The sequence below is a fragment of the Trachypithecus francoisi genome, unplaced genomic scaffold (genome assembly GCF_009764315.1).
Source record: "Trachypithecus francoisi isolate TF-2019V2 unplaced genomic scaffold, Tfra_2.0 Lachesis_group5, whole genome shotgun sequence".
NCBI lineage: Eukaryota > Metazoa > Chordata > Mammalia > Primates > Cercopithecidae > Trachypithecus > Trachypithecus francoisi.
In genome coordinates this window covers 86,602,549-86,627,024 of record NW_022681470.1, presented here as the reverse complement: position 1 = coordinate 86,627,024, position 24,476 = coordinate 86,602,549, and the positions used below count along the sequence as shown (strand labels likewise).

Below are 24,476 nucleotides of genomic sequence, written 5' to 3'. Positions count from 1 at the left end.
TGTCCCGAACTCCTGACCTCAGGTGATCCACCCGCTTTGGCCTCTCAAAGTGCTGGGATTACAGGCGTGAGCTGCCATGTCTGGCCAGTCGCTTTTGTTTTTAAGACAAGGTCTTGCTCTGTCAGCCAGGCTGGAGTGCAGTGGCGTGATCTCGGCTCACTTCACCTCCTGGGCTTAAACAATACACCCGCGTCGGCCACCCAAAGTGCTGGGATTACAGGTGTGAGCTATTGTGCTCAGCCTAAATCTTGTATTTTATGATGAAACCTTCACTGGCACCTAGAATTTCCCCTTCTGAATCATCTGGTGTATCCGTACTTATGTAAAAATCATTCTGCCATTTAATTTATATTCCTAACGGATAAGATGGCTGGCTGCAAGAATGCCTCAATAAATGTTAAAATATTGGGCTGGGTGCGGTGGTTCATGCCTGTAATCCCAGTATTTTGGGAGACTGAGGCAGGTGATTACCTGAGGTCAGAAGTTCAAGACCAGCCTGGCCAACATGGTGAAACCCTGACTCTACTAAATCTACAAAATTAACTGGGCATGGTAGCACATGCCTGTATCCCAGCTACTTGGGCGGCTGAGGCAGGAGAATTGCTTGAACCCAGGAGGGAGAAGTTGCAGTGAGCTGAGACTGTGTCATTGCACTCCAGCCTGGGTGACAGGGTGAGACTCCATCTCAAGAAAAAATAATAAAATGTTAGAGAACACATTGGAATTTACTAGTACATAACTGGTTTTCTAAGAAGCAGCAGTGGTAGCTTTCATCTCCCAGTCCAAGGCCACTTTTGGGCTCTGTATTGATCAACAAGCTTGCTCTTGGCATGTCACGTTGTCCTCATGTTTCATCTTTGGCCATTGAGTTTTATTTTGATTTTTTTTAACCCCCTTTTGGTCTCCTGGGACAAATTTATGATTTACCATAAATACATACCAGTCAATCAAGTATATTTTGCAACTCCATTTCATTGTTACTGTTTGATTTGCTTCCATTCCCATTAATGCTTATTTATTCCCACAAAGCAGTGCTACAAATGGGAAGTCAGAGACCATCACAGCTGATGTCAATCACAAGTAAATATACCAGCCTGCCTACAGTGCATGGTGATGGGGCTGTGCTTCCCTCCATACTAACTGGCATCGTAGTTTAGTGCTCTGCCTTTTGGGGGTCTGGAGGGAGGATGGTTGAAGCTTTGGTGTGGGTGCACTGCTTACTTGGTGGCAGGTATCTCTCTGGATAACACTAACTCAGAATCTTGTTGCATGCTGGAAATGGGGAGCATGCTTTACTAAAGAATCTGACCACAGGTGTTAGAACTGGAACTGACAAATTTTAGATGATAGATAAGATCCAGAGCAGGTTACAGGTCAGGGAGAACACATTTTGCACCTTTAACATAAGCTTGTATGGGATTAAAAATACCATTCTGAAGATGTGTCTTGTGGAATTGGGTGTATGCTCTCAGTATAAAAGCTGATTGTTCCTGTCGTGTTTGATGGCCCTTGATATGGTGAAAACTGTTCTGTTGATTTATACTCACACTAATAGCTCTCCTTTTTGGTCACTGCATTAATTTTAGTCAGTTACTATCTTGCTTCTAAAGAATCTTTATAATCTTAATGGCAGATCATTTTTAGTTAGAAGTAACACATATCCTCTCCCATCTGGGTACTGACAGAGTTTGGAAAAGCCATTATCTTTATAGTTTAAGAGACAGCTTGGTGTTATTGTTACACTTTGAAAGTTAAAGTTTTTAAGGTTGGGTGTGGTGGCTCACGCCTGTAATCCCAGCACTTTGGGAGGCCAAGGCGGGTGGATTTTCTGAGGTCAGGAGTTGGAGACCAGCCTGGCAAACATGGTGAAACCTCATCTCTACTAAAAATACAAAAATTGGCCGGGCGCAGTGCCTCAAGCCTGTAATCCCAGCACTTTGGGAGGCCGAGACAGGCGGATCATGAGGTCAGGAGATCGAGACCATCCTGGCTAACACGGTGAAACCCCGTCTCTACTAAAAAATACAAAAAACTAGCCGGGCGTGGCGGTGGGCGCCTGTAGTCCCAGATACTCAGGAGGCTGAGGCAGGAGAATGGCATGAACCCGGGAGGCGGAGCTTGCAGTGAGCTGAGATCCGGCCACTGCACTCCAGCCTGGGCGACAGAGCAAGACTCCATCTCAAAAAAAAAAAAAAAAAAACAAAAAAAAAAAACAAAAATTAGCTGGTGTGGTGGTGCACGCTTGTTAACTAGCTACTCAGGAGGCTCAGGCGGGAGAATCACTTAAACCTGGGAGGCAGAGGTTGCAGTGAGCTGAGATTGCACCATTGTACTCCAGCCTTGGTGACAGAGTAAGACTCCATCTCAAAAAAAAAAAAAAAGAAAAAAAAAGGTTTTAAGGTAATTTGGGAAATATATGTAGGGCAAAAGATCTGGAGATGGAAATTGTCTCAGAAATAGAGTAGCACTGACATCAATGTCACCCAAGTGCTTTTTCCTGTTTGTGCCATTCCTCTGCCCAAATTCCTGTGAGTGTCAATGTTTCTGGGATGTGACTCTGTAAACAAGGAAGTGGACTCAAAGATCTGATAAATTTCTTATAGGTGCTGTAGATCAGTGGTCCCCAACCTATTTTGGCACCAGGGACTGGCTTTGTGGAAGACAAATTTTCCATGGACTTGGGATGGTGAGGGTGGTTTCAGGATGATTCAAGCACGTTACATTTATAGTACACTTTATTTCTATTATTATTACATTGTAATGACGTAATTATACAACTCACTGTAATGTAGAATCAGTGGGAGCCCTGAGCTTGTTTTCCTGCAACTAAATGGTTCCATTTGGGGATGATGGGAGACATCATCAAGCATTAGATTCTCATGAGGAGCATACAACCTAGATCCCTTACATGGGCAGTTCACAATAGTGTTCACATTCTTATGAGAATCTATTGCGGCCACTGATCTGACAGGAGATGGAGCTCAGGCAGTAATGTGAGTGGTGGGGAGCGTGTGTAAATACAGACAAAGCTTTACTCACTTGCCCACTGCTCATCTTCTGCTGTGTGGCCCAGGTCCTAACAGACCACAGAGTAGTACCGGTCCATGGCCCAGGGGTTGGGGACCGCTGCCACAGATGGCTATTGTCCCTCATGCCTTGAGAACTGGGATGCAGATCCCTTTGTCACTTTCTGTCTCATCCACCATTTTTAATATATGGAAGCAAACTGCTTTTATATTTAAAAAATAAAACTTTGACTAAATTTTTTTTGTCATTGAACTGTAGCTTTTAACCTAAGAGTGTAATAGATTCGTAATTATATAACTGAAGACAGCATCTAGCTATCTTAGTTAAGATACAAAAAGCTTTAAACATTATTCTTACTCTTTTATTTAATACCCCCCATCGCCCAGTTTTCTTCATTTTAGTCGTTTGTAGAATAATTAAAGTGAAATCAAAGTTTGGCTTTAAATGATAGCATGCACTGAAAAAGAGTTCCTGCATAATCCTTAGCACCAAAGGATGAACTTACACAGCTGAAGAAAATCATGTAATAGTGAGAGATGAAAAGAAAGTATATTATGTAAAAGAGGGAAGAAACAGCTAGGAGTATTCTGAAAGAATGGAAACAGCCATGCTGAGTTTTGACTCACTATTATTTTTATTTCTCACCTTAATGCTTACTGAATAGTGTTAGCTACCAAAAGGATGCATGGCTAAAGAATTGTGGGGCAGTTGGTATATTGGGCTAATTTGCCTATATCCTGAGATTTTACATTTGGTGATGGTAGCTTCTGTTTTCCCTCCTTCAGGGCATCCAGTTTTGTTTGCTAAAGTTGACTCCTTAGTTTCTTGGGGTATCTTTGTGGTGGTAGAATGGAAGTTATATATTAAGGCCAGCTGTATATGTGTTTCTTGGGTTCACAACCACCAGCTGTTCCTGCTACACTGAATCCTTCAGGGGTTTAGGTGGGACTGGGCTATATGCATCTTACTAATGGGTGGGCCCTCATTTTTTCCTTGGCATGCCTACTCAAAATTCATTTGGTTTTGTATGACTTTGAGTTGCCCTGGAAGGTCTGGACTAGACCTCTTGAGCTCTTGTGGTAGAATTTGGCACGTATGTAGAGAGGTGTGTGCCCTACTATACCTCCTCTTTTTATTTCATTAGTTTGTCATCTGTCTATTTTCATAGTGTTATTTGTTCAGACAACAAGCATTGGTAGGCCTGCTCACAGGTTTATAGGTGCTATTAGTATTCTAGGTGCTGAAGTATCTTATACAAGAGAAATAAGTCACTTCTTACAGCCTACTGGGATGTTCAAGATGCACATACATAAAAGTTAAGTAAATTTTCAGACAGTATGTGATTATGTGCCAAATGTGTGCTATAGCAATAATAACTTTAGGAGGCAGTGACTTAGCAGGTGTCTAATACATTTATTTTTTATTTATTATTGTTGTTATTATTTTTGAGATAGTGTCTTCCTCAGTTGCCCAGGCTGCAGTGCAGTGGAGCAATCCCAGCTCATTGCAACCTTCGCCTCCCAGGCTCAAGCGATTCTCCTGCCTTAGCCTCCTGAGTAGCTGGGATTACAGATGCTCGCCTCCACACCCAGCTAATTTTTTGTATTTTTACTAGAGACGGGGTTTCACCATGTTGGCCAGTCTGGTCTTGAACTCCTGACCTGAGGTGATCTACCCGCCTTGGCCTCCCAAAGTGTTAGGATTACAGGCGTGAGCCACTGCGCCCAGCCACATTTATTTTTTATATGAATAAATGGATGGAGACAATTACTATGAAATGCAGTGGTCAAGAGAAGATTGGGGCTTGAGCCAAATCTTGGAGGATGAATATGGTTTTTATGGGACCATAATTGAGAATGACTTGAAATAATCCAAAGAGTGTGACTGGTCTGATTTGAGTGGAAAGTCTCAGGATAGGTAAGTTGAAGTAGGATAGAGAGTGCTTTGAATGCTAGAGAAAGGTTGACCTGTAGCTGAACTCAGAAGCCCTCTGATTTTTATTCACTCCAGCAAAGTTTGAGACTATGTACTTAGGGAAAGAAAAGAAAGAGCTATGGTTTGACAAGAGACTAATATTTTTGTGCCCTGTGTCTTATTGGTAAGATTCTTGAAGCGGCAAGTAACAAAGAAGTCTGATGACTGCAAATGCATTGACTATTTATTGACTTTTGTGTTAGATAACTTAGAAATTCATTGCTATAAATGTTAGGTTGTGACCTAGATGAAGCAAATAGGGACTTTGACCTTGCCTTTGCTTGAGTGCCTTCTGCCTTAGCTCTTTAGAAAGGGACTTTTGGTAACAGAGAAGTACTTTGAAACATACTGAATAAATCAGCTCAGTTAATCTAGAATATTTGGGATGTACAGAAAAACATGTACTGGGAAATAATTTAATTGTCCGATAGAACTTTCTGCAGTGAAGGAAATGTTGCATATCTTTGTTGTCCAATTTTGTAGTCATTGGGCATTCATGGCTTCTGAACACTTGAAGTGTGATTATTATGACCGAGAAACTGAATTTTAAATTTTAAATAAATTTTAACTAAGTTTAAGTAGCCCTTTGTGGCTATTGGCTTCTGTATTGGAGAGTACAGCTTTAGAATGTTTGTCAGCCTTAGTAGTACCAAGGTAGTGGTGAGAATTAAAATGCAATATGAAGGCTCCAGAGCACCTAGCACTGGGCTTGGCATATAGTATATACCTAGTAAGTAGTTGCCTTTTTATCAAATTGAAACTTGGAAATGGTAAAAAATGAAATGTAGGTAAGGGGACAGTGTATAAAAACTATGAAGTGCTGTAAAGAGCTACCCATAAGTATTGGCACTTGCCCCAAATAGTGTCCTTCTGACCTGAGAATTTCATATTAACTTAATCCTCAGGGAATTTAGTGATCATCAGGGTAGCATCTGTTCCATTTGTTTAACTGGAAGAATTGTTATCTGTAAGCTTCTCAGAGGAAAATTGATGGTTTGTACTTTTGCTCCGGCAAGTAACATGGGAAGCAAAATCTTTAATACACACTTGTTTTTTTTCTTAGCTTGAAGGATGCCAATGATGTACCAATCCAGTGTGAAATCTCTCCTCTTATCTCCTATGCTGGAGAAGTAAGTCTGCTTTACTTTTTCCTCTATTCTTTTGCAAAGCTTTGTATATTTCAAAATAACGAAAAGGTGGATTTTAAATGTTCTCACCACAAAGAAAGGATAAGTATTTGAGGTGATAGGTATGTTAATTGGCCTTATTTGATTATTCTACAGTGTATACATGTATTGCATCATCACATTGTGTCTCAAAAATATATACAATGATTGTCAATTAAAAATGAAATAAAGTTGCGCACAGTGGCTCACTCCTGTAATCCCAGTACTTTGGGAGGCCAAGGCAAGAGGGTTGCTTGAGCTCAGGAGTTTGAGACCAGCCTCGGCAATATAGTGAGACCTTGTCTTTATAAATTAAAAAAAAAAAAAAAAACAAAAAAGCAATAAAACTTTTTTAAAAAGTAGAATTCTGGCATTGTTTTATGTTTAAGTAGGGATGCCCTTAGAGAAGATGCAGCATTTTCTGATGGTCCTGCCCTGAGGAGCTCTTCCTGGGAACAAGTTGAGAAGCTGCATTTGTTCTGAATTCTTCTCTTTGAGAATTCCTGTTATGGCTTTGCATCTATTCTATAAGTTGAGTTAGTTGCCATTTACAGACATCTACAATAGCTAGTCCATTTCACCCACTCATTGAAATGCAGTAGGCTTTTGAAAAATATATAATCACCCTTGTTTTTTAGATAAATCATCTGGCTTTTTAAAAATGCAATGTAACTTTTCTTTCAAGGAGTCTAACTTGTTCATGTACTTAGTACTGTCACTTTTAAAACTTGGGGATTTAGAGGTCTCTACTCTTTTAATTATGTAATATTTTTCCTGGAGATCTTTGTATTGCTTTGTTGTAGCATTAGAGACAACTTTCTTGCTTAGAAAGTTAACTCTATTGGCCACTTGTGCTGGCTCATGCCTGTAATCCCAGCACTTTGGGAGGCCAAGGCAGGTAGATCATTTGAGGTCAGGAGTTCGAGACCAGCCTGGCCAACATGATGAAACCGTGTCTCTACTGAAAAATACAAAAAATTAGATGGGTATGGTGGCAGGCACCCGTAGTCCCACCTACTCAGGAGGCTGAGGCACGAGAATTGCTTGAACCTGGGAGGTGGAGGTTGCAGTGAGCAGAGGGGTGAGACTCCTCCGTCTCAAAAAAAAAAAGTTAATTTTGTGAGAGATGATTGTAGGAAAAATGATTATCATCTTATTAACTGTAGAAATGATAATCAGAGTAATTTTCTTTTTATATTTTTGTTTTATGCTTTTACAAGTCAGTCATTAAGTCTACTCTAAAATGTATATTAAATAGATTTTGACTTTTATATTCTGCATCTCAACCTTTTTTGGCATTTGTGCTTTAAATCATCATTATAGCAAGTCCAGCATTGCATGACAAGTGCAGATTTTCTAATTGTGTTTCATTTCAATCTTCTTTTTAGGGATTAGAAAGTTATGTGGCAGATAAAGAATTCCATGCACCTCTAATCATCGATGAGAATGGAGTTCATGAGCTGGTGAAAAATGGTATTTGAACCAGATACCAAGTTTTGTTTGCCACAATAGGAATAGCTTTTATTTTTGATAGACCAACTGTGAACCTACAAGATCTCTTGGACAACGGAAGTTTAAATATCCACAGGGTTTTATTTTGCTTGTTGAACTCTTACAGCTATTGCACACTTCCACACTTCCCAAGATCCAGATGACTGAACTGCAGATAGCATTTTTATGATTCCCAACTCATTGAAGGTCTTATTTATATAATTTTTTTCCAAGCCAAGGAGACTATTGGCCATCCAGGAAATTTTGTACAGCTGAAGTATAGGCAGGATGTTCAACATCAGTTTACTTGGAGCTGGAAGCATTTGTTTTTGAAGTTGTACATAGTAATAATATGTCATTGTACATATTGAAAGATTTCTATGGTACTAAAAGTTTGTTTTATTTTATCAAACATCAAGCTTTTTTAAGAAAATAATTGGGCGGTAAAATAAATGTGTCTTCTTGTCCCTGGAGTGTCATTTGTACTTGAAGAAATTATTTCATTGAGAAAATGTGAAACTTGGGAGAAACTTTAAGATAATGCATAAAAACAAATCGATGATTCAATGAGGCTGCGGAGTCATAGAACTTCTTTCAGTGAATGTCTAACTTTGGGCTTTCTCTTCTTACCACTTTACAGTAGTAGCTCTCATTCAAAGATTATTTTGTCCCCCTCCCAAAGGGCTATTTGGCAATGTCTGGAGATATTTTTGGTTGTGACAAGTGGGAGGTGAAATGGTACCACTGGCATCTAATAGGGATTAGGGATGTCACTAAACATCCTACAATGCACAGGACAGTCTCCTACGACAAAGAATTATCTGGCCTAAAGTGTCAATGGTGTCAAGGTTGAGAAACCTTGTTTCCAATTATTCATTTACTCTGTTTGCTCTGGTGGCACTTAGGAATTCAAAAGAATATAGTTTCTGAATTTTCTCTGGCAGGCTATTCCAGTTTTTTCTTACTGTAATTGTTTTGGAGGATTAAAAAAAAAAGACAAAGGTGGTTCTTTAAATATGGGCCATAGATCATTGGTCATTAGTAAGGGTTCTGTGTGTCTAAAATGCTGTTTGTTTGAAAAGACTGAGCTTTATAATGCATCTTAAATAGTATTTAGGTATTGACAAAAAGTATAAAAATGAATATCTGGATAAATGATTATGAAAATTATATCTAGAAAAGAGATGAATAAATTTTATTTTCCACTAACAAGTTGTCACAAGATAGGTTGCCATTCATGGGGTGGGTCTTTTGTTTAAGGATCACTTTTTTTTTTGAAGAGCATGTGATGTTGATATCCATCAATCTTATCTAAATTTTTTTTTTAACTAAGGCCTAAATTGTTCATTTAGCATATTTTCTATTTTATTTTAATAACAGCTCAATTTTGCTATTGTTATCCATTCTAGTTTTCAGAAAGATTAGTGAAGTTTGACTTCTTTTTGAAATGAGCTCCAAATGGGTTGTAAGAATGGAATTGCAGAGTTTTTAGCTCCTGAATGCCAAAAACTGGTACTAATGGTGTGAGCCATTTCTTTTTTTCTTGAACCTTGCTATTTCCACTGCTATTTCCACCTGCTATTTCTTCTCCCCCTGTTGTAAGAACATACTAGTGACACCACGAAAAGGGAGGAATGGAAGCCTGGGATTGTGTAGTGGTTTTGTTGGAGAGGAGCAATGGCTGGGGAACATTGGGTAGTTAAGAACAAACTCTGAGAGCCTCTGAACCATGGAATGATGAGGTGATAGCATTATGTATCTTTATGAGTTCTTGTTAAATAATTGTCACAATTCAGAAAATATAGAATTGGGTAAAATGTTTATGAAAATAAAAGCTAGAATAATTTGGCAGTAACTATAGAATTTATGTGAGAGCTGATAGTCATTTTGAGTCTGGCTTGATTGGCTGTGATTTAATAACTTTTTTGATAGTCACAAGTGAACATATAAGCCCAATGGGTATGTTACTTGAATATTTGATTTTTGTTAATTTCCCTCTTACCTCTCAAATTTAATCCAGTTTTGGTGTCCACAAAGGAATTATTGGTGACATCTATTGGAAGATAAAGAAAAATTACAGTTTTCAACTTCTACCTCTTCTATTCCTGGAAATTTTGGCATTTATTGGTAATTTTGATTTTGTTTCTAATTCCAGCTTACTATTGCTAACTTTTCCTCTTTATTCATCATAGTACAGTCAGATTTCAGTTATCCGGGTAAAAAGAGGGAAGGAAAAAGCATGCATACTCTAGAAGAGTGACTAAAATGCAAATCATTCAGTTAGTTTGGAAATCTGTTTTTCTGTTGGCCAACGTGGACGTTTTTGCAATTCATGGTCCTGTTTTGAACCCTGGTTTAGGAAATACATATTGGGAAGTGATGAATGAATGAGTTAGCCAATAAGGACTGAGTGCTTGCTTGTCATGTGGTCAGCAGTATTAGATGGGGTATTAAAAAGTATAACACAGAGACTTGTCCTTGAAAAACTTACATTCTGGTTAAAGAGACAAAATTAACCCACATAAAACGAAAATATAATTTATTACTAAAATGTAAGGAATTAAGCTCAGTAAGAATTAAACAAAGGCAATCATAAATTGGAGTTTAGCATATCCTCATCGAAGAATCTCATTTTATTAGGGTTCTCTAGAAAAACAGAACTGATAGGATATTAAAAGTAATGGGAAAAACTGCAATTACTTTTGCACCAGCTGAAATATATAGATATATGAAAGATTTAATCACAAGGAACTGGCTTGTGATTATGGAGGCTAAGACCCATGATCTGCCCTCTGCAAGCTGGTGGTATGATTCCAGTCCAAACCCGAAGGCCTGAGAACCAGGGGAGCGAATGGGGTAAGTCTTAGTCTGAGTCTGAAGGCTGGAGAACCAGGAGTGCAGATGTCCAAGGGCAGGAGAAGATGGATGTCCCAGCTCAAGCAGAGCCAGTTCACTCTTCCTCTGCCCTTCTGTTTTATTCAGGCCCTCAATGTACTGGATGCTGCCCACCCACACTGATGAGGGCAGTCTTCTTTACTCAGTCTCTTGACTCAAATGTTAATATCTTCTAGAAACACCCTCAAAGACACACCTAGGAATAATGTTTTACCAGCTGTCTGGGCATCCCTTAACCCAGTCAAGCTGACACATAAAATTAACTATCACATCCATCATTTTGAGAGTAGAGCTATTCCCTTCCCAAATTGGGGTTATATGTTTATATGTACTAACAAGAAAATGTACCTCAATAATTCTAACATGTATTATGAAAAATCAGTGTGGTTTTTAGTAATCAGGCCATGTTTTTCTCATAGTAGGCACTCAAACATTTTAATCAGGGTTTATTGGATTTATTTACCTTTTTTCTTTTTTTTTTTTTGAGATGGTGTTTCATTCTTGTTGCCCAGGCTGGAGTACGATGGCATGATCTTGGCCCCCTGAAACCTCTACTTCTCGGGTTCAGACAATTCTACTGTCTCAGCCTCCCTAGTAGCTGGATTACAGGCACCTGCCACCATGCCCAGCTAATTTTTTAGTAGAGATGGAATTTCACCATGTTGGCCAGGCTAGTTTTTAACTCCTGACCTCAGGTGATCCACCCACCTTGGCTTCCCAAAGTGCTGAGATTACAGGTGTGAGCCACGGTGCCCGGCCAGATTTAATTACCTCTAAGTGCAAATGTGTATTGTGATTTAGAAGTAGGTCATGAAGGAAGATTTATAATTATTTTGGGGAGGAAAGGGGTCCCTGAACTGCATCAAGTTGCCAGGTGATTGATGCACAAAATATGGGGTTCATTAGGAAATCTATAACTGATATTTCTAAGTGTGGTCGCCTGACCAGGTACATCAGCATCACCTGGAAACTTGTTAGAAATACAGATTCTCAGAAATACTACATTATGCATTTGGGGGTGCAGCCTAGAAATGTGTGTTTTAACAAGCCATCTGGGTAATTTTGGTGTACATTAAGGCTTGAGAATGAGCACTGTAAGAGGATTTGGGGAGGCTGACGGAAAGTTGAGAGATGTTCCTGTGTTGATTTGTTTAAAATAATGGCCTCCAGCTGCATCCGTGTTACTGCAAAGGACATGATTTCATTCTTTTTTTTTTATGGCCGTGTAGTATTCCATGGTGTATATGTACCACATTTTCTTTATCCAGTCCATCTTTGATGAACACCTAGCTTGATTCCATGTTTTGCAATTGTGAAGAGTGCTGTGATGAACATACAAGTACATGTGTCTTTTTGGGTGAACAATTTATATATTGTTTAGATATATACACAGTAATGGGATTGCTGGACCAAATGCCACATGTTTTCACTTATAAGTGGGAGCTAAACATTGGGTACTCATGAACATAAAGATAGCAACAACAGACACTGGGGACTGCTTGAGAGGGGAGGGAAAGAGAGGGGAAAGGGTTGAAAAACCAATAGTTTTCCACCAATAGTTGAAAAACTAAGCTTACTACCTGGGTGACAGAATCAATTGTACCCCAAGCCTCAGCATCACACAATATATCCATGTAACAAACCTGCATAGGTACTGCCTGAATCAAGAATAAAAGTTGAAATTATTAAAACATGTTCAGGGATGATACTAAAAAGGAAACATAAATTAGGCAGAGAGACTGAGAGAGGCCAGCGTTTCCAGAGCAATAATAAATTAAGCAAGAAACCAAATAGATAAATCTTATGTGAGCTTTATTCTTCCAAACACCTGAGGGGGCGGTAAAAGAATGAAAGATGGGCTGGGTGCAGTGACTCAGGCTTGTAATCTCAGCACTTTGGGAGGCTGAGGTGGGCAGATCACGATGTCAGGAATTTGAGACCAACCTGACCAACATGGTGAAACCCTGTCTCTACTAAAAACAAAAATTAGCCGGGTGTGGTGGTGTGTGCCTGTAATCCCAGCTCCTCAGGAGGCTGAGGCAGGAGAATCGCTCGATCCTGGGAGGCGGAGGTTGCAGTAAGCAGAGATTATGCCACTGCACTTCAGCCTGGGTAACTCCGTCTCAAAAAAAAAAAAAAAAAAAAAAAGAAAGAAAGAAAAAGAAAGATAAAACTAGCAAGACATGACCAGGAGAATTGTAATTACTAGAACAATGGTTTCCAACCCTTAGGATCTTCTGAATTACTTGGAGAGATTTTAGAAAAATCTTGCAAGGTTTTGACTTCAGTCCTAGAGATTATGATTCTCAGTCTGGTAGAAGGCCAGAGCATCTAATTTGTAAAAAGCATTAGATGATTCCAAAAGGCAGCTAGGAGTGAAAATTACTGACTTGGAGGCATAGACTTAGCTTAGAAATCAGCAACCAGGGATAAGATTGAAGAGACTGGATGTGTTCTGGCTTTGAAAGCTTAGATGAGGGGAAGAGTGAAGAATATTTCACTTGAGAACAGTACAAGCAAAAGATGAGTAGATGGGGCCAGGAAATAGGCATTCTGGGGATAATTCCACTTTGCAAATATCTCAGACTGCTAGAAAGAACCAGCCTAAATAGGGGTCTTTCTAAATTTTATCCCTCTCTGACTCAACATTTTCTGAAACGAGGGTGGGGTGGTAGGCAGGGAAGAGAAAGGGGAAAGTTAGTGAACAATTTGGTTTAAAAATATTACTGGCACTTTTTTCAGGCTGAATGAGAAGTAAAAAGTACAATAATGTGTTAAGGCTGGGCACGATGGCTCACACCTGTAATCCCAGCACTTTGGGAGGACGAGGTGGGTGGGTAACTTGAGATCAGGAGTTCAAGACCAGCCTAGGTAACATAGAGAAATCCCGTGTCTACTAAAAATACGAATATTAGCTGGGTGTGCTGGTACACACTTGTAATCCCAGCTCCTCAGGAGGCTGAGGCAGGAGAATCATTTGAACCCGGGAGGCAGAGGGTACAGTGAGCTGAGATTGCACCACTGCACTCCTGTCTGAGCCACAGAGTGAGGCTCTGTCTCAAAAAAAAAAAAGAAAAAAAATGTGTTAAGGTGATGACGTTATGGGTAGGTTTTTTTCTCTCTATAAATTTTTGGACAATGCATTCTTAATTTTATGATAAAAAGTTTTATCTTTTATAAAGGCTCAAAGGAAAAATTAACCAAAGTTGTTCACATTAGCCACTTTGATACAGCTGTGAAGGAACTCTGAGGTCAAATTGGCTGTGGTACAGTTGAGGTGGGGGATGTAAATATACTTTCAGATAGCGGAATGTGCATCGTTGCAGTATAAGAAAGCATAGTCTTCATTATGCTATTGTCTTTAGCATTGGGCATTTCATAGAGTGTCTTCATTTGTGAAATATGATAATGCCTTATGATTCAGAGGAATATATGAAGAAAATATATAGAAATTTAAGGTAATGCAGTTTGAGATAAAGCCTTTCTGCAAGAGGTTTAATATGAGTCCTCTGATGGAATGTATACCTTCAGTATTATGTCTTTAAAGTTGAAAGGTCTAAAAGGCTTGCCAAAAAGTGCAGTGAGTCAGTGCTGACACAAAATATGTTTATATGAACAGTGTTTTCCAAATGCTCAACAAAGTTAGGATACCATAAGAACAAAAACTCTATCCTGATAGCTTCATGACTCATCCTTTCCATATCAGTTCTTCAGTTTCTCTCTCAGTGATTCCACCTCCCAGGAAATGATCCTTCCCAGAGATCTCATTTTATTCTGATAGGCAAAGTTTTTTTTTTCCTTCTTACGATGTGTACAACTCATACTGTATGTATTTTATAGAGTAAAATATGTAACATAAGTAGTATGGATAAGATTGAAATGAGACAATATATTTCCTTTTAAAGTTTAAAATATACATTTTATTTTTTTCTGTTTTTTTAAAATTTATTTATTTTTTATTATACTTTTAAGTTTTAGGGTACATGTGCACAACGTGCAGGTTTGTTACATATGTATACATGTGCCATGTTGGTGTGCTGCACCCATTAACTCGTCATTTACATTAGGTATATCTCCTAATGCTATCCCTCTGCCCTCCCCCCACCCCACGACAGGCCCTGGTGTGTGATATTATCCTTCCTGAGTCCAAATGTTCTCATTGTTCAATTCCCACCTATGAGTGAGAACATGTGGGGTTTGGTTTTCTGTTCTTGCAATAGTTTGCTGAGAATGATGGTTTCCAGCTGCATCCATGTCCCTACAAAGGACAGGAACTCATCCTTTTTATGGCTGCGTAGTATTCCATGGTGTATATGTGCCACATTTTCTTAATCTAGTCTGTCATTGATGGACATTTGGGTTCTAAGTCTTTGCTATTGTGAATAGTGCCACAGTAAACATATATGTGTATGTATTTTTATACCAGCATGATTTATACTCCTTTGGGTATATACCCAGTAATGGGATGGCTGGGTCAAATAGTATTTCTAGTTCTAGATCCTGGAGGAATCACTGCAGTGTCTTCCACAATGGTTGAACTGGTTTACAGTCCCACCAACACTGTAAAAGTGTTCCTATTTCCCTACATCCTCTCCAGCACCTGTTGTTTCCTGACTTTTTAATGATTGCCATTCTAACTGGTGTAAGATGGTATCTCATTGTGGTTCTGATTTGCATTTCTCTGATGGCAAGTGATTATGAGCATTTTTTCATGTGTCTGTTGGCTGCATAAATGTCTTCTTTTGAGAAGTGTCTGTTCATATCCTTTGTCTACTTTTTGATGGAATTGTTCTTTTCTTGTAAATTTGTTTGAGTTCTTTGTAGGTTCTGGATATTAGCCCTTTGTCAGATGACTAGATTGCAAAAATTTTCTCCCATTCTGTAGGTTGCCTATTCACCCTGATAGTAGTTTCTTTTGCTGCGCAGAAGCTCTTTAGTTTAATTAGATCCCATTTGTCAATTTTGGCTTTTGTTGCCATTGCTTTTGGTGTTTTAGACATGAAGTTCTTGCCCATGCCTATGTCCTGAGTGGTATTGCCTAGGTTTTCTTCTAGGGTTTTTAAGGTTTTAGGTCTAACATTTAAGTCTCTAATCCATCTTGAATTAATTTTTATATAAGGTGTAAGGAAGGGATCCAGTTTCAGCTTTCTACGTATGGCTAGCCAGTTTTCCCAGCACCATTTATTAAATAGGGAATCCTTTCCCCATTTCTTGTTTCTCTCAGGTTTGTCAAAGATCAGATGGCTGTAGATGTGTGGTATTATTTCTGAGGACTCTGTTCTGTTCCATTGGTCTATATCTCTGTTTTGGTACCAGTACCATGCTGTTTTGATTCCTGTAGCCTTGTAGTATAGTTTGAAGTCAGGTAGCGTGATGCCTCCAGCTTTGTTCTTTTGACTGAGGATTGTCTTGGCAATGCGGGCTCGTTTTTGGTTCCATATGAACTTTAAAGCAGTTTTTTCCAATTCTGTGAAGAAAGGCATTGGTAGCGGAGGGGTGGAGCAAGATGGCCGAATAGGAACAGCTCCAGTCTCCAACTCCCAGCGTGAGCGACACAGAAGACCGGTGACTTCTGCATTTTCAACTGAGGTACTGGGGTCATCTCACTGGGGAGTGGTGGACAATCGGTGCTGGTCAGCTCCTGCAGCCCGACCAGCGAGAGCTGAAGCAGGGCGAGGCATCGCCTCACCTGGGAAGCACAAGGGGGAAGGGAATCCCTTTTCCTAGCCAGGGGAACTGAGACACACAACACCTGGAAAATCAGGTAATTCCCACCCCAATACTGCACATTAAGTAAACAGGCACACCAGGAGATTATACCCACACCTGGCCGGGAGGGTCCCACGGCCACGGAACCTCCCTCATTGCTAGCACAACAGTCTGCGATCTAACCATAAGGCAGCAGCGAGGCTGGGGGAGGAGCACCCACCATTGCTGAGGCTTAAGTAGGTAAACAAAGCTGCTGGGAACCTTGAACTGGGGGGAGCTCACAGCAGCTCAAGGAAACCTGCCTGTCTCTGTAGACTCCACCTCTGGGGACAGGGCACAGCTAAATAACAACAGGGGAAGCAGCAGAGACCTGTGCAGATGCGAACAACTCTGTCTGACAGCTTTGAAGAGAGCAGTGGATCTCCCAACACGGAGGTTGAGATCTGAGAATGGACAGACTGCCTGCTCAAGTGGGTCCCTGACCCCTGAGTAGCCTAACTGGGAGACATCCCCCACAAGGGGCAGTCTGACACCCCACACCTCACAGGGTGGAGTACACCCCTGAGAGGAAGCTTCCAAAGGAAGAATCAGACAGGTACACTCGCTGTTCAGCAATATTCTATCTTCTGCAACCTTTGCTGCTGATACTCAGGCAAACAGGGTCTGGAGTGGACCTCAAGCAATCTCCAACAGACCTACAGCTGAGGGTCCTGACTATTAGAAGGAAAACTATCAAACAGGAAGAACACCTATACCAAAACCCCATCAGTACGTCACCATCATCAAAGACCAGAGGCAGATAAAACCACAAAGATGGGGAAGAAGCAGGGCAGAAAAGCTGAAAATTCAAAAAATAAGAGCACATCTCCCCCTGCAAAGGAGTGCAGCTCATCGCCAGCAACGGATCAAAGCTGGTCAGAGAATGACTTTGACGAGATGAGAGAAGAAGGCTTCAGTCCATCAAACTTCTCAGAGCTAAAGGAGGAATTACGTACCCAGCGCAAAGAAACTAAAAATCTTGAAAAAAGAGTGGAAGAATTGACAGCTAGACTAATTAATGCAGAGAAGGTCATAAACGAAATGACAGAGATGAAAACCATGACACGAGAAATACGTGACACATCCACAAGCTTCAGTAACCGACTCGATCAACTGGAAGAAAGAGTATCAGTGATTGAGGATCAAATGAATGAAATGAAGCAAGAAGAGAAACCAAAAGAAAAAGAAGAAAAAGAAATGAACAAAGCCTGCAAGAAGTATGGGATTATGTAAAAAGACCAAATCTACGTCTGATTGGGGTGCCTGAAAGTGGGGGGAAAATGGAACCAAGTTGGAAAACACTCTTCAGGATATCATCTAGGAGAACTTCCCCAACCTAGTAGGGCAGGCCAACATTCAAATTCAGGAAATACAGAGAACGCCACAAGATACTCCTCCAGAAGAGCAACTCCAAGACACATAATTGCCAGATTCATCAAAGTTGAAATGAAGGAAAAAATCTTAAGGGCAGCCAGAGAGAAAGGTCGGGTTACCCACAAAGGGAAGCCCATCAGACTAACAGCAGACCTCTCGGCAGAAACTCTCCAAGCCAGAAGAGAGTGGGGGCCAATATTCAACATTCTTAAAGAAAAGAATTTTAAACCCAGAATTTCATATCCAGCCAAACTAAGTTTCATCAGTGAAGGAGAAATAAAATCCTTTACAGATAAGCAAATGCTTAGAGATTTTGTCACCACCAGGCCTGCCTTACAAGAGACCCTGAAGGAAGCACTAAACATGGAAAGGAACAACCGGTACCAGCCATTGCAAAAACATGCCAAAATGTAAAGACCATCAAGGCTAGGAAGAAACTGCATCAACTAACGAGGAAAATAACCAGTTAATATCATAATGGCAGGATCAAGTTCACACATAACAATATTAACCTTAAATGTTAATGGACTAAATGCTCCAATTAAGAGACACAGACTGGCAAACTGGATAAGGAGTCAAGACCCATCAGTCTGCTGTATTCAGGAGTCCCATCTCACATGCAGAGACATACATAGGCTCAAAATAAAGGGATGGAGGAAGATCTACCAAGCAAATGGAGAACAAAAAAGCAGGGGGGTTGCAATCCTAGTCTCTGATAAAATAGACTTAAACCATCAAAGATCAAAAGAGACAAAGAAGGCCATTACATAATGGTAAAGGGATCAATTCAACAGGAAGAGCTAACTATTCTAAATATAGATGCACCCAATACAGGAGCACCCAAATTCAAAGCAAGTCCTTAGAGACTACAAAGAGACTTAGACTCTCATACAATAATAATGAGAGACTTCAACACTCCACTGTCAACATTAGACAGATCAATGAGACAGAAAGTTAACAAGGATATCCAGGAATTGAACTCATCTCTACACCAAGCGGACCTAATAGACATCTATAAAACTCTCCACCCCAAATCAACAGAATATACATTCTTCTCAGCACCACATCGCACTTATTCCAAAATTGACCACATAATTGGAAGTAAAGCACTCCTCAGCAAATGTAAAAGAGCAGAAATTTTAACGAACTGTCTCTCAGACCACAGTGCAATGAAACTAGAACTCAAGACTAAGAAACTCAATCAAAACCGCTCAACTATATGGAAACTGAACAACCTGCTCCTGAATGACTACTGGGTACATAAGGAAATGAAGGCAGAAATAAAGATGTTCTTTGAAACCAATGAGAACAAAGATACAACATACCAGAATCTCTGGGACACATTTAAAGCAGTGTGTAGAGGGAAATTTAAAGCACTAAATGCCCACAAGAGAAAGCTGGAAAGATCTAAAATTGACACTCTAACATCACAATTAAAAGAACTGGAGAAGCAAGAGCAAACACATTCAAAAGCTAGCAGAAGGCAAGAAATAACTAAGATCAGAGCAGAACTGAAGGAGATAGAGACACAAAAAACCTCCAAAAATCAATGAATCCAGGAGTTGGTTTTTTGAAAAGGTCAACAAAATTGACAGACTGCTAGCAAGACTAATAACGAAGGAAAGAGAGAAGAATCAAATAGACGCAATAAAAAATGATAAAGGGGATATCACCACCGACCCCACAGAAATACAAACTACCATCAGAGAATACTATAAACACCTCTACGCAAATCAACTAGAAAATCTAGAAGAAATGGATAATTTCCTGGACACTTACACTCTTCCAAGACTAAACCAGGAAGAAGTTGAATCCCTGAATAGACCAATAGCAGGCTCTGAAATTGAGGCAATAATTAATAGCCTACCAACCAAAAAAAGTCCAGGACCAGATGGATTCACAGCCGAATTCTACCAGAGGTACAAGGAGGAGCTGGTACCATTCCTTCTGAAACTATTCCAATCAATAGAAAAAGAGGAATCCTCCCTAACTCATTTTATGAGGCCAACATCATCCTGATACCAAAGCCTGGCAGAGACAAACCAAAAAAGAAAATTTTAGACCAATATCCCTAATGAACATCGATGCAAAAATCCTCAATAAAATACTGGCAAACCGGATCCAGCAGCACATCAAAAAGCTTATCCACCATGATCAAGTGGGCTTCATCCCTGGGATGCAAGGCTGGTTCAACATACACAAATCAATAAAGGTAATCCAGTATATAAGCAGAACCAAAGACAAAAACCACATGATTATTGCAATAGATGCAGAAAAGGCTTTTGACAAAATTCAACAGCCCTTCATGCTAAAAACGCTCAGTAAATTCGGTATTGATGGAACGTACCTCAAAATAATAAGAGCTATTTATGACAAACCCACAGCCAATATCATACTGAGTGGGCAAAAACTGGAAAAGTTCCCTTTGAAAACTGGCACAAGACAGGGATGCCTCTCTCACCACTCCTATTCAACATAGTGTTGGAAGTTCTGGCTAGGGCAATCAGGCAAGAGAAGAAATCAAGGGTATTCAGTTAGGAAAAGAAGAAGTCAAATTGTCCCTGTTTGCAGATGACATGATTGTATATTTAGAAAACCCATTGTCTCAGCCCAAAATCTCCTTAAGCTGATAAGCAACTTCAGCAAAGTCTCAGATACAAAGTTAATGTGCAAAAATCACAAGCATTCTTATACACCAGTAACAGACAAACAGAGAGCCAAATCATGAATGAACTTCCATTCACAATTGCTTCAAAGAGAATAAAATACCTAGGAATCCAACTTACAGGGGATGTAAAGGACCTCTTCAAGGAGAACTACAAACCACTGCTCAGTGAAATCAAAGAGGACACAAACAAATGCATACCATGCTCATGGATAGGAAGAATCAATATCGTGAAAATGGCCATACTGCCCAAGGTTATTTATAGATTCAATGCCATCCCCATCAAGCTACGAATGAGTTTCTTCACAGAATTGGAAAAAACTGCTTTAAAATTCATATGGAACCAAAAAAGAGCCCGCATTGCCAGGACAATCCTAAGTCAAAAGAACAAAGCTGGAGGCATCACGCTACCTGACTTCAAACTATACTACAAGGCTACAGTAACCAAAACAGCATGGTACTGGTACCAAAACAGAGATATAGACAAGGGAACAGAACAGAGTCCTCAGAAATAATACCACACATCTACAGCCATCTGATCTTTGACAAACCTGAGAGAAACAAGAAATGGGGAAAGGATTCCCTATTTAATAAATGGTGCTGGGAAAATTGGCTAGCCATAAGTAGAAAGCTGAAACTGGATCCTTTCCTTACCCCTTATACGAAAATTAATTCAAGATGGATTAGAGACTTAAATGTTAGACCTAATACCATAAAAACCCTAGAAGAAAACCTAGGTAGTACCATTCAGGACATAGGCATGGGCAAGAACTTCATGTCTAAAACACCAAAAGCAACGGCAGCAAAAGCCAAAATTGACAAATGGGATCTAATTAAACTAAAGAGCTTCTGCACAGCAAAAGAAACTACCATCAGAGTGAACAGGCAACCTACAGAATGGGAGAAAATTTTTGCAATCTAGTCATCTGACAAAGGACTAACATCCAGAATCTACAAAGAACTCAACAAATTTACAAGAAAAAAAAAAAACAACCCCATCAAAAAGTGGGCAAAGGATATGAACAGACATTTCTCAAAAGAAGACATTCATACAGCCAACAGACACATGAAAAAATGCTCATCATCACTCGCCATCAGAGAAATGCAAATCAAAACCACAATGAGATACCATCTCACACCAGTTAGAATGGCAATCATTAAAAAGTCAGGAAACAACAGGTGCTGGAGAGGATGTGGAGAAATAGGAACACTTTTACACTGTTGGTGGGATTGTAAACTAGTTCAACCATTATGGAAAACAGTATGGCGATTCCTCAAGGATCTAGAACTAGATGTACCATATGACCCAGCCATCCCACTACTGGGTATATACCCAAAGGATTATAAATCATGCTGCTATAAAGACACATGCACACGTACGTTTATTGCAGCACTATTCACAATAGCAAAGACTTGGAATCAACCCAAATGTCCATCAGTGACAGACTGGATTAAGAAAATGTGGCACATATACACCATGGAATATTATGCAGCCATAAAAAAGGATGAGTTTGCATCCTTTGTAGAGACATGGATGCGGCTGGAAGCCATCATTCTTAGCAAACTATCACAAGAAGAGAAAACCAAACACCGCATGTTCTCACTCATAGATGGGAACTGAACAATGAGATCACTTAGACTCGGGAAGGGGAACATCACACATCGGGGCCTATCATGGGGAGGGGGGTGGGGGGAGGGATTGCATTGGGAGTTGTACCTGATATAAATGACGAATTGATGGGTGCTGACGAGTTGATGGGTGCAGCACACCAACATGGCACAAGTATACATATGTAACAAACCTGCACGGTATGCACATGTACCCTAGAACTTAAAGTATAAACAAAAAAAAAAGTGTTCCCTTAAATATTTAAAAATATATGCAGGTCCTCCTTCCTCTTCTTTTTTTTTGTTTGATATTTGTTAGAAAAAACTGGTTAGTTTTTCAACATAGATTTGCAGATTTTGGGTTTTGTTTCCATGACGTCCTGTAACATGCTCCTGTAGCCTCCATATTTCCTGAAAATTATAGTTACAGCTGAACCTTGATTAAATTCAAGGTCAATTTCTTTTTTTTTTTTTTGAGACGTCATCTCCCTGTTGCCCAGGCTAGGGTGCAGTGGCATGATCTCGGCTCACTGCAAGCTCCACCTCCCAGGTTCCCGCCATTCTCCTGCCTCAGCCTCCCCAGTAGCTGGGACTACAGGCGCCCACCACTATGCCCAGCTAATTTTTTAGTAGAGACCGGGTTTCACTGTGTGAGCCAGGGTGGTCTCGATCTCCTAACCTTGTGATCTGCCCGCCTTGGCCTCCCAAAGTGCTGGGATTACAGGTGAGAGCCACTATAATCAATTTTGTAAAGTTAAAAATATTTCATAGGCTTGGCATGGTGGCTCACAGTAATTCCAGCACTTTGGGAGGCCGAGGGGGGCAGATCACTTGCGGTCAGAAGTTTGAGACCAGCCAGGCCAACATGGTAAAATCCTGTCTCTACTAAAAATACAACAGTTAGCCAGGCGTGGGAGCATAGGCCTGTAGTCCCAGCTACTTGGGAGGCTGAAGCAGGAGAATCACTTGAACCCAGGAGGCAGAGGTTGCAGTGAGCCGAAATTGCACCACTGCACTCCAGCCTGGGCAACAGAGCAAGACTCTTTCTAATCAAAACAAAACAAAAACCCAAAAAGCTTCATAGATAGTGTGCATACTTCTGTTAATCTCGTTAGAGGCACATAAATTTAGTTCTTGTTCAGCCCAACAAGATAAAGGGTATCTCTGTGTTCTTATAAAGACATTTTTAAATCAGTCTTCTGAAAATAGATTAATAAAATATTAAAATCACCTAGGGTCACTATGGAACAAAGAAATCCTAATTTAAAGAGGAAATAGTGGCCCTTGATCAAACTATTTAATATGGCCTTAGTAGAATTAGCTGTATTTAGGTCAAGTCAGACTTTATTGTGAAATGTAATAGGTGGCTGCATTCTCTTCATTTTAATCAAAGAAACTTAAATGGCTTCTTTTCTTCCACATGTCCTATCCTTGACAAGATGGACAGTATCACTAAGGGGCCTGGCTTTCTATCACGTGATGCTAGGAACTATAAACTTGTACTTAACTGTTCTCCTAGTTTCTCTTTTATGTGTGTATCTTTGCCATTCTGTTTTCTCAATGAGTAGTACATTCTCTCCCATTCAGGTACCTTAATGGTCTCTATTTTATTTTATTGCTGTATAATACCACATACTTATTTTTTAGTTTCTGAAGATTAGTAATCCAGGAGTGGCTTAGCTGGATAGTTCTGTCTCTGGTTCTCTCATGAAGTTGGAGTCAAGCCATCAGCTAAAGCAGCAGTCATCTGGACTACACTGGGGCTGAAGACCGTGATGCCAAGCTCACTCACGTGGCCTTTGGTAAAAGGCCTCAGTCCTGTGCCATATGGACCTCTCCATAGGGCCTCATGACATGGAAGCTGGCTTTCCTCAGCACAGATGACCCAAGCAAGAGAGATAGCAGCAAGATAGAAGCCAGTGTCTTTTATAATGAACCTCAGAAGTGACATAGCATCATGTCTATAATACCATATTGGTCAACTATTGTACAATAAGTGACTACTCAAGGGTATAAATACTAGAAAGCAGAGATTATGGGGACCCATCTTAAAGGCTGGCTTCCACAAACTTAGGTGTAAAATTCTTAACACAATTGTAGCAAATAGAATTCAACAATATATTAAATGGATAATATAACAAAGGGGTGTAGCCCAGGAATGCATGGTTGGCTTAATATTTGAAAATTAATAAGCAGAATTCAATATATTAACAGACAAAAAGACAAATTATAGATTTAGCAAATACATTTCACAAAATCCAACATCCTTTCCTCATAAAATTTTAGTCTCATGACACTAGGAATAGAAGGAATAGATGTGATAAACAAAGGTCATGTTTGCAAAACCTACATTTTACGATCACACTTAATGGTGAAAGACTGTATATTTCCCCCAAAAAGTCAGGAACAAGGCAATATGTTCTTTTTTGCTACCTCTATTCAATGTTGTGTAGAAGTTCTACCCAGTGCAATAAGGCAAGAAAAACATATAGGTATCCACATTGCAAAGGAAGAAATAAACCTGTCTA

The 24,476-nt window shown here is 39.9% G+C and overlaps 1 protein-coding gene across 6 annotated transcripts in view; it reads left to right on the top strand.

The window, feature by feature from the left end:
- UAP1 (UDP-N-acetylglucosamine pyrophosphorylase 1) overlaps positions 1-8,132 on the top strand; it is a 37,858-nt gene extending 29,726 nt beyond the window's left edge. For 3 of the 6 annotated variants that reach the window (XM_033196038.1, XM_033196035.1, XM_033196033.1), the window contains exons 9-11: positions 1,030-1,080; positions 6,065-6,131; positions 7,556-8,132. In XM_033196038.1, the coding sequence (XP_033051929.1) occupies positions 1,030-1,080; positions 6,065-6,131; positions 7,556-7,648 (211 nt within the window). In that variant the 3' untranslated portion in view covers positions 7,649-8,132. The remainder of the gene's footprint in view (positions 1-1,029; positions 1,081-6,064; positions 6,132-7,555) is intronic. The other 3 variants (XM_033196036.1, XM_033196032.1, XM_033196037.1) reach the window with 3 other exon arrangements.
- The last annotated feature ends 16,344 nt before the right edge of the window (positions 8,133-24,476 follow it).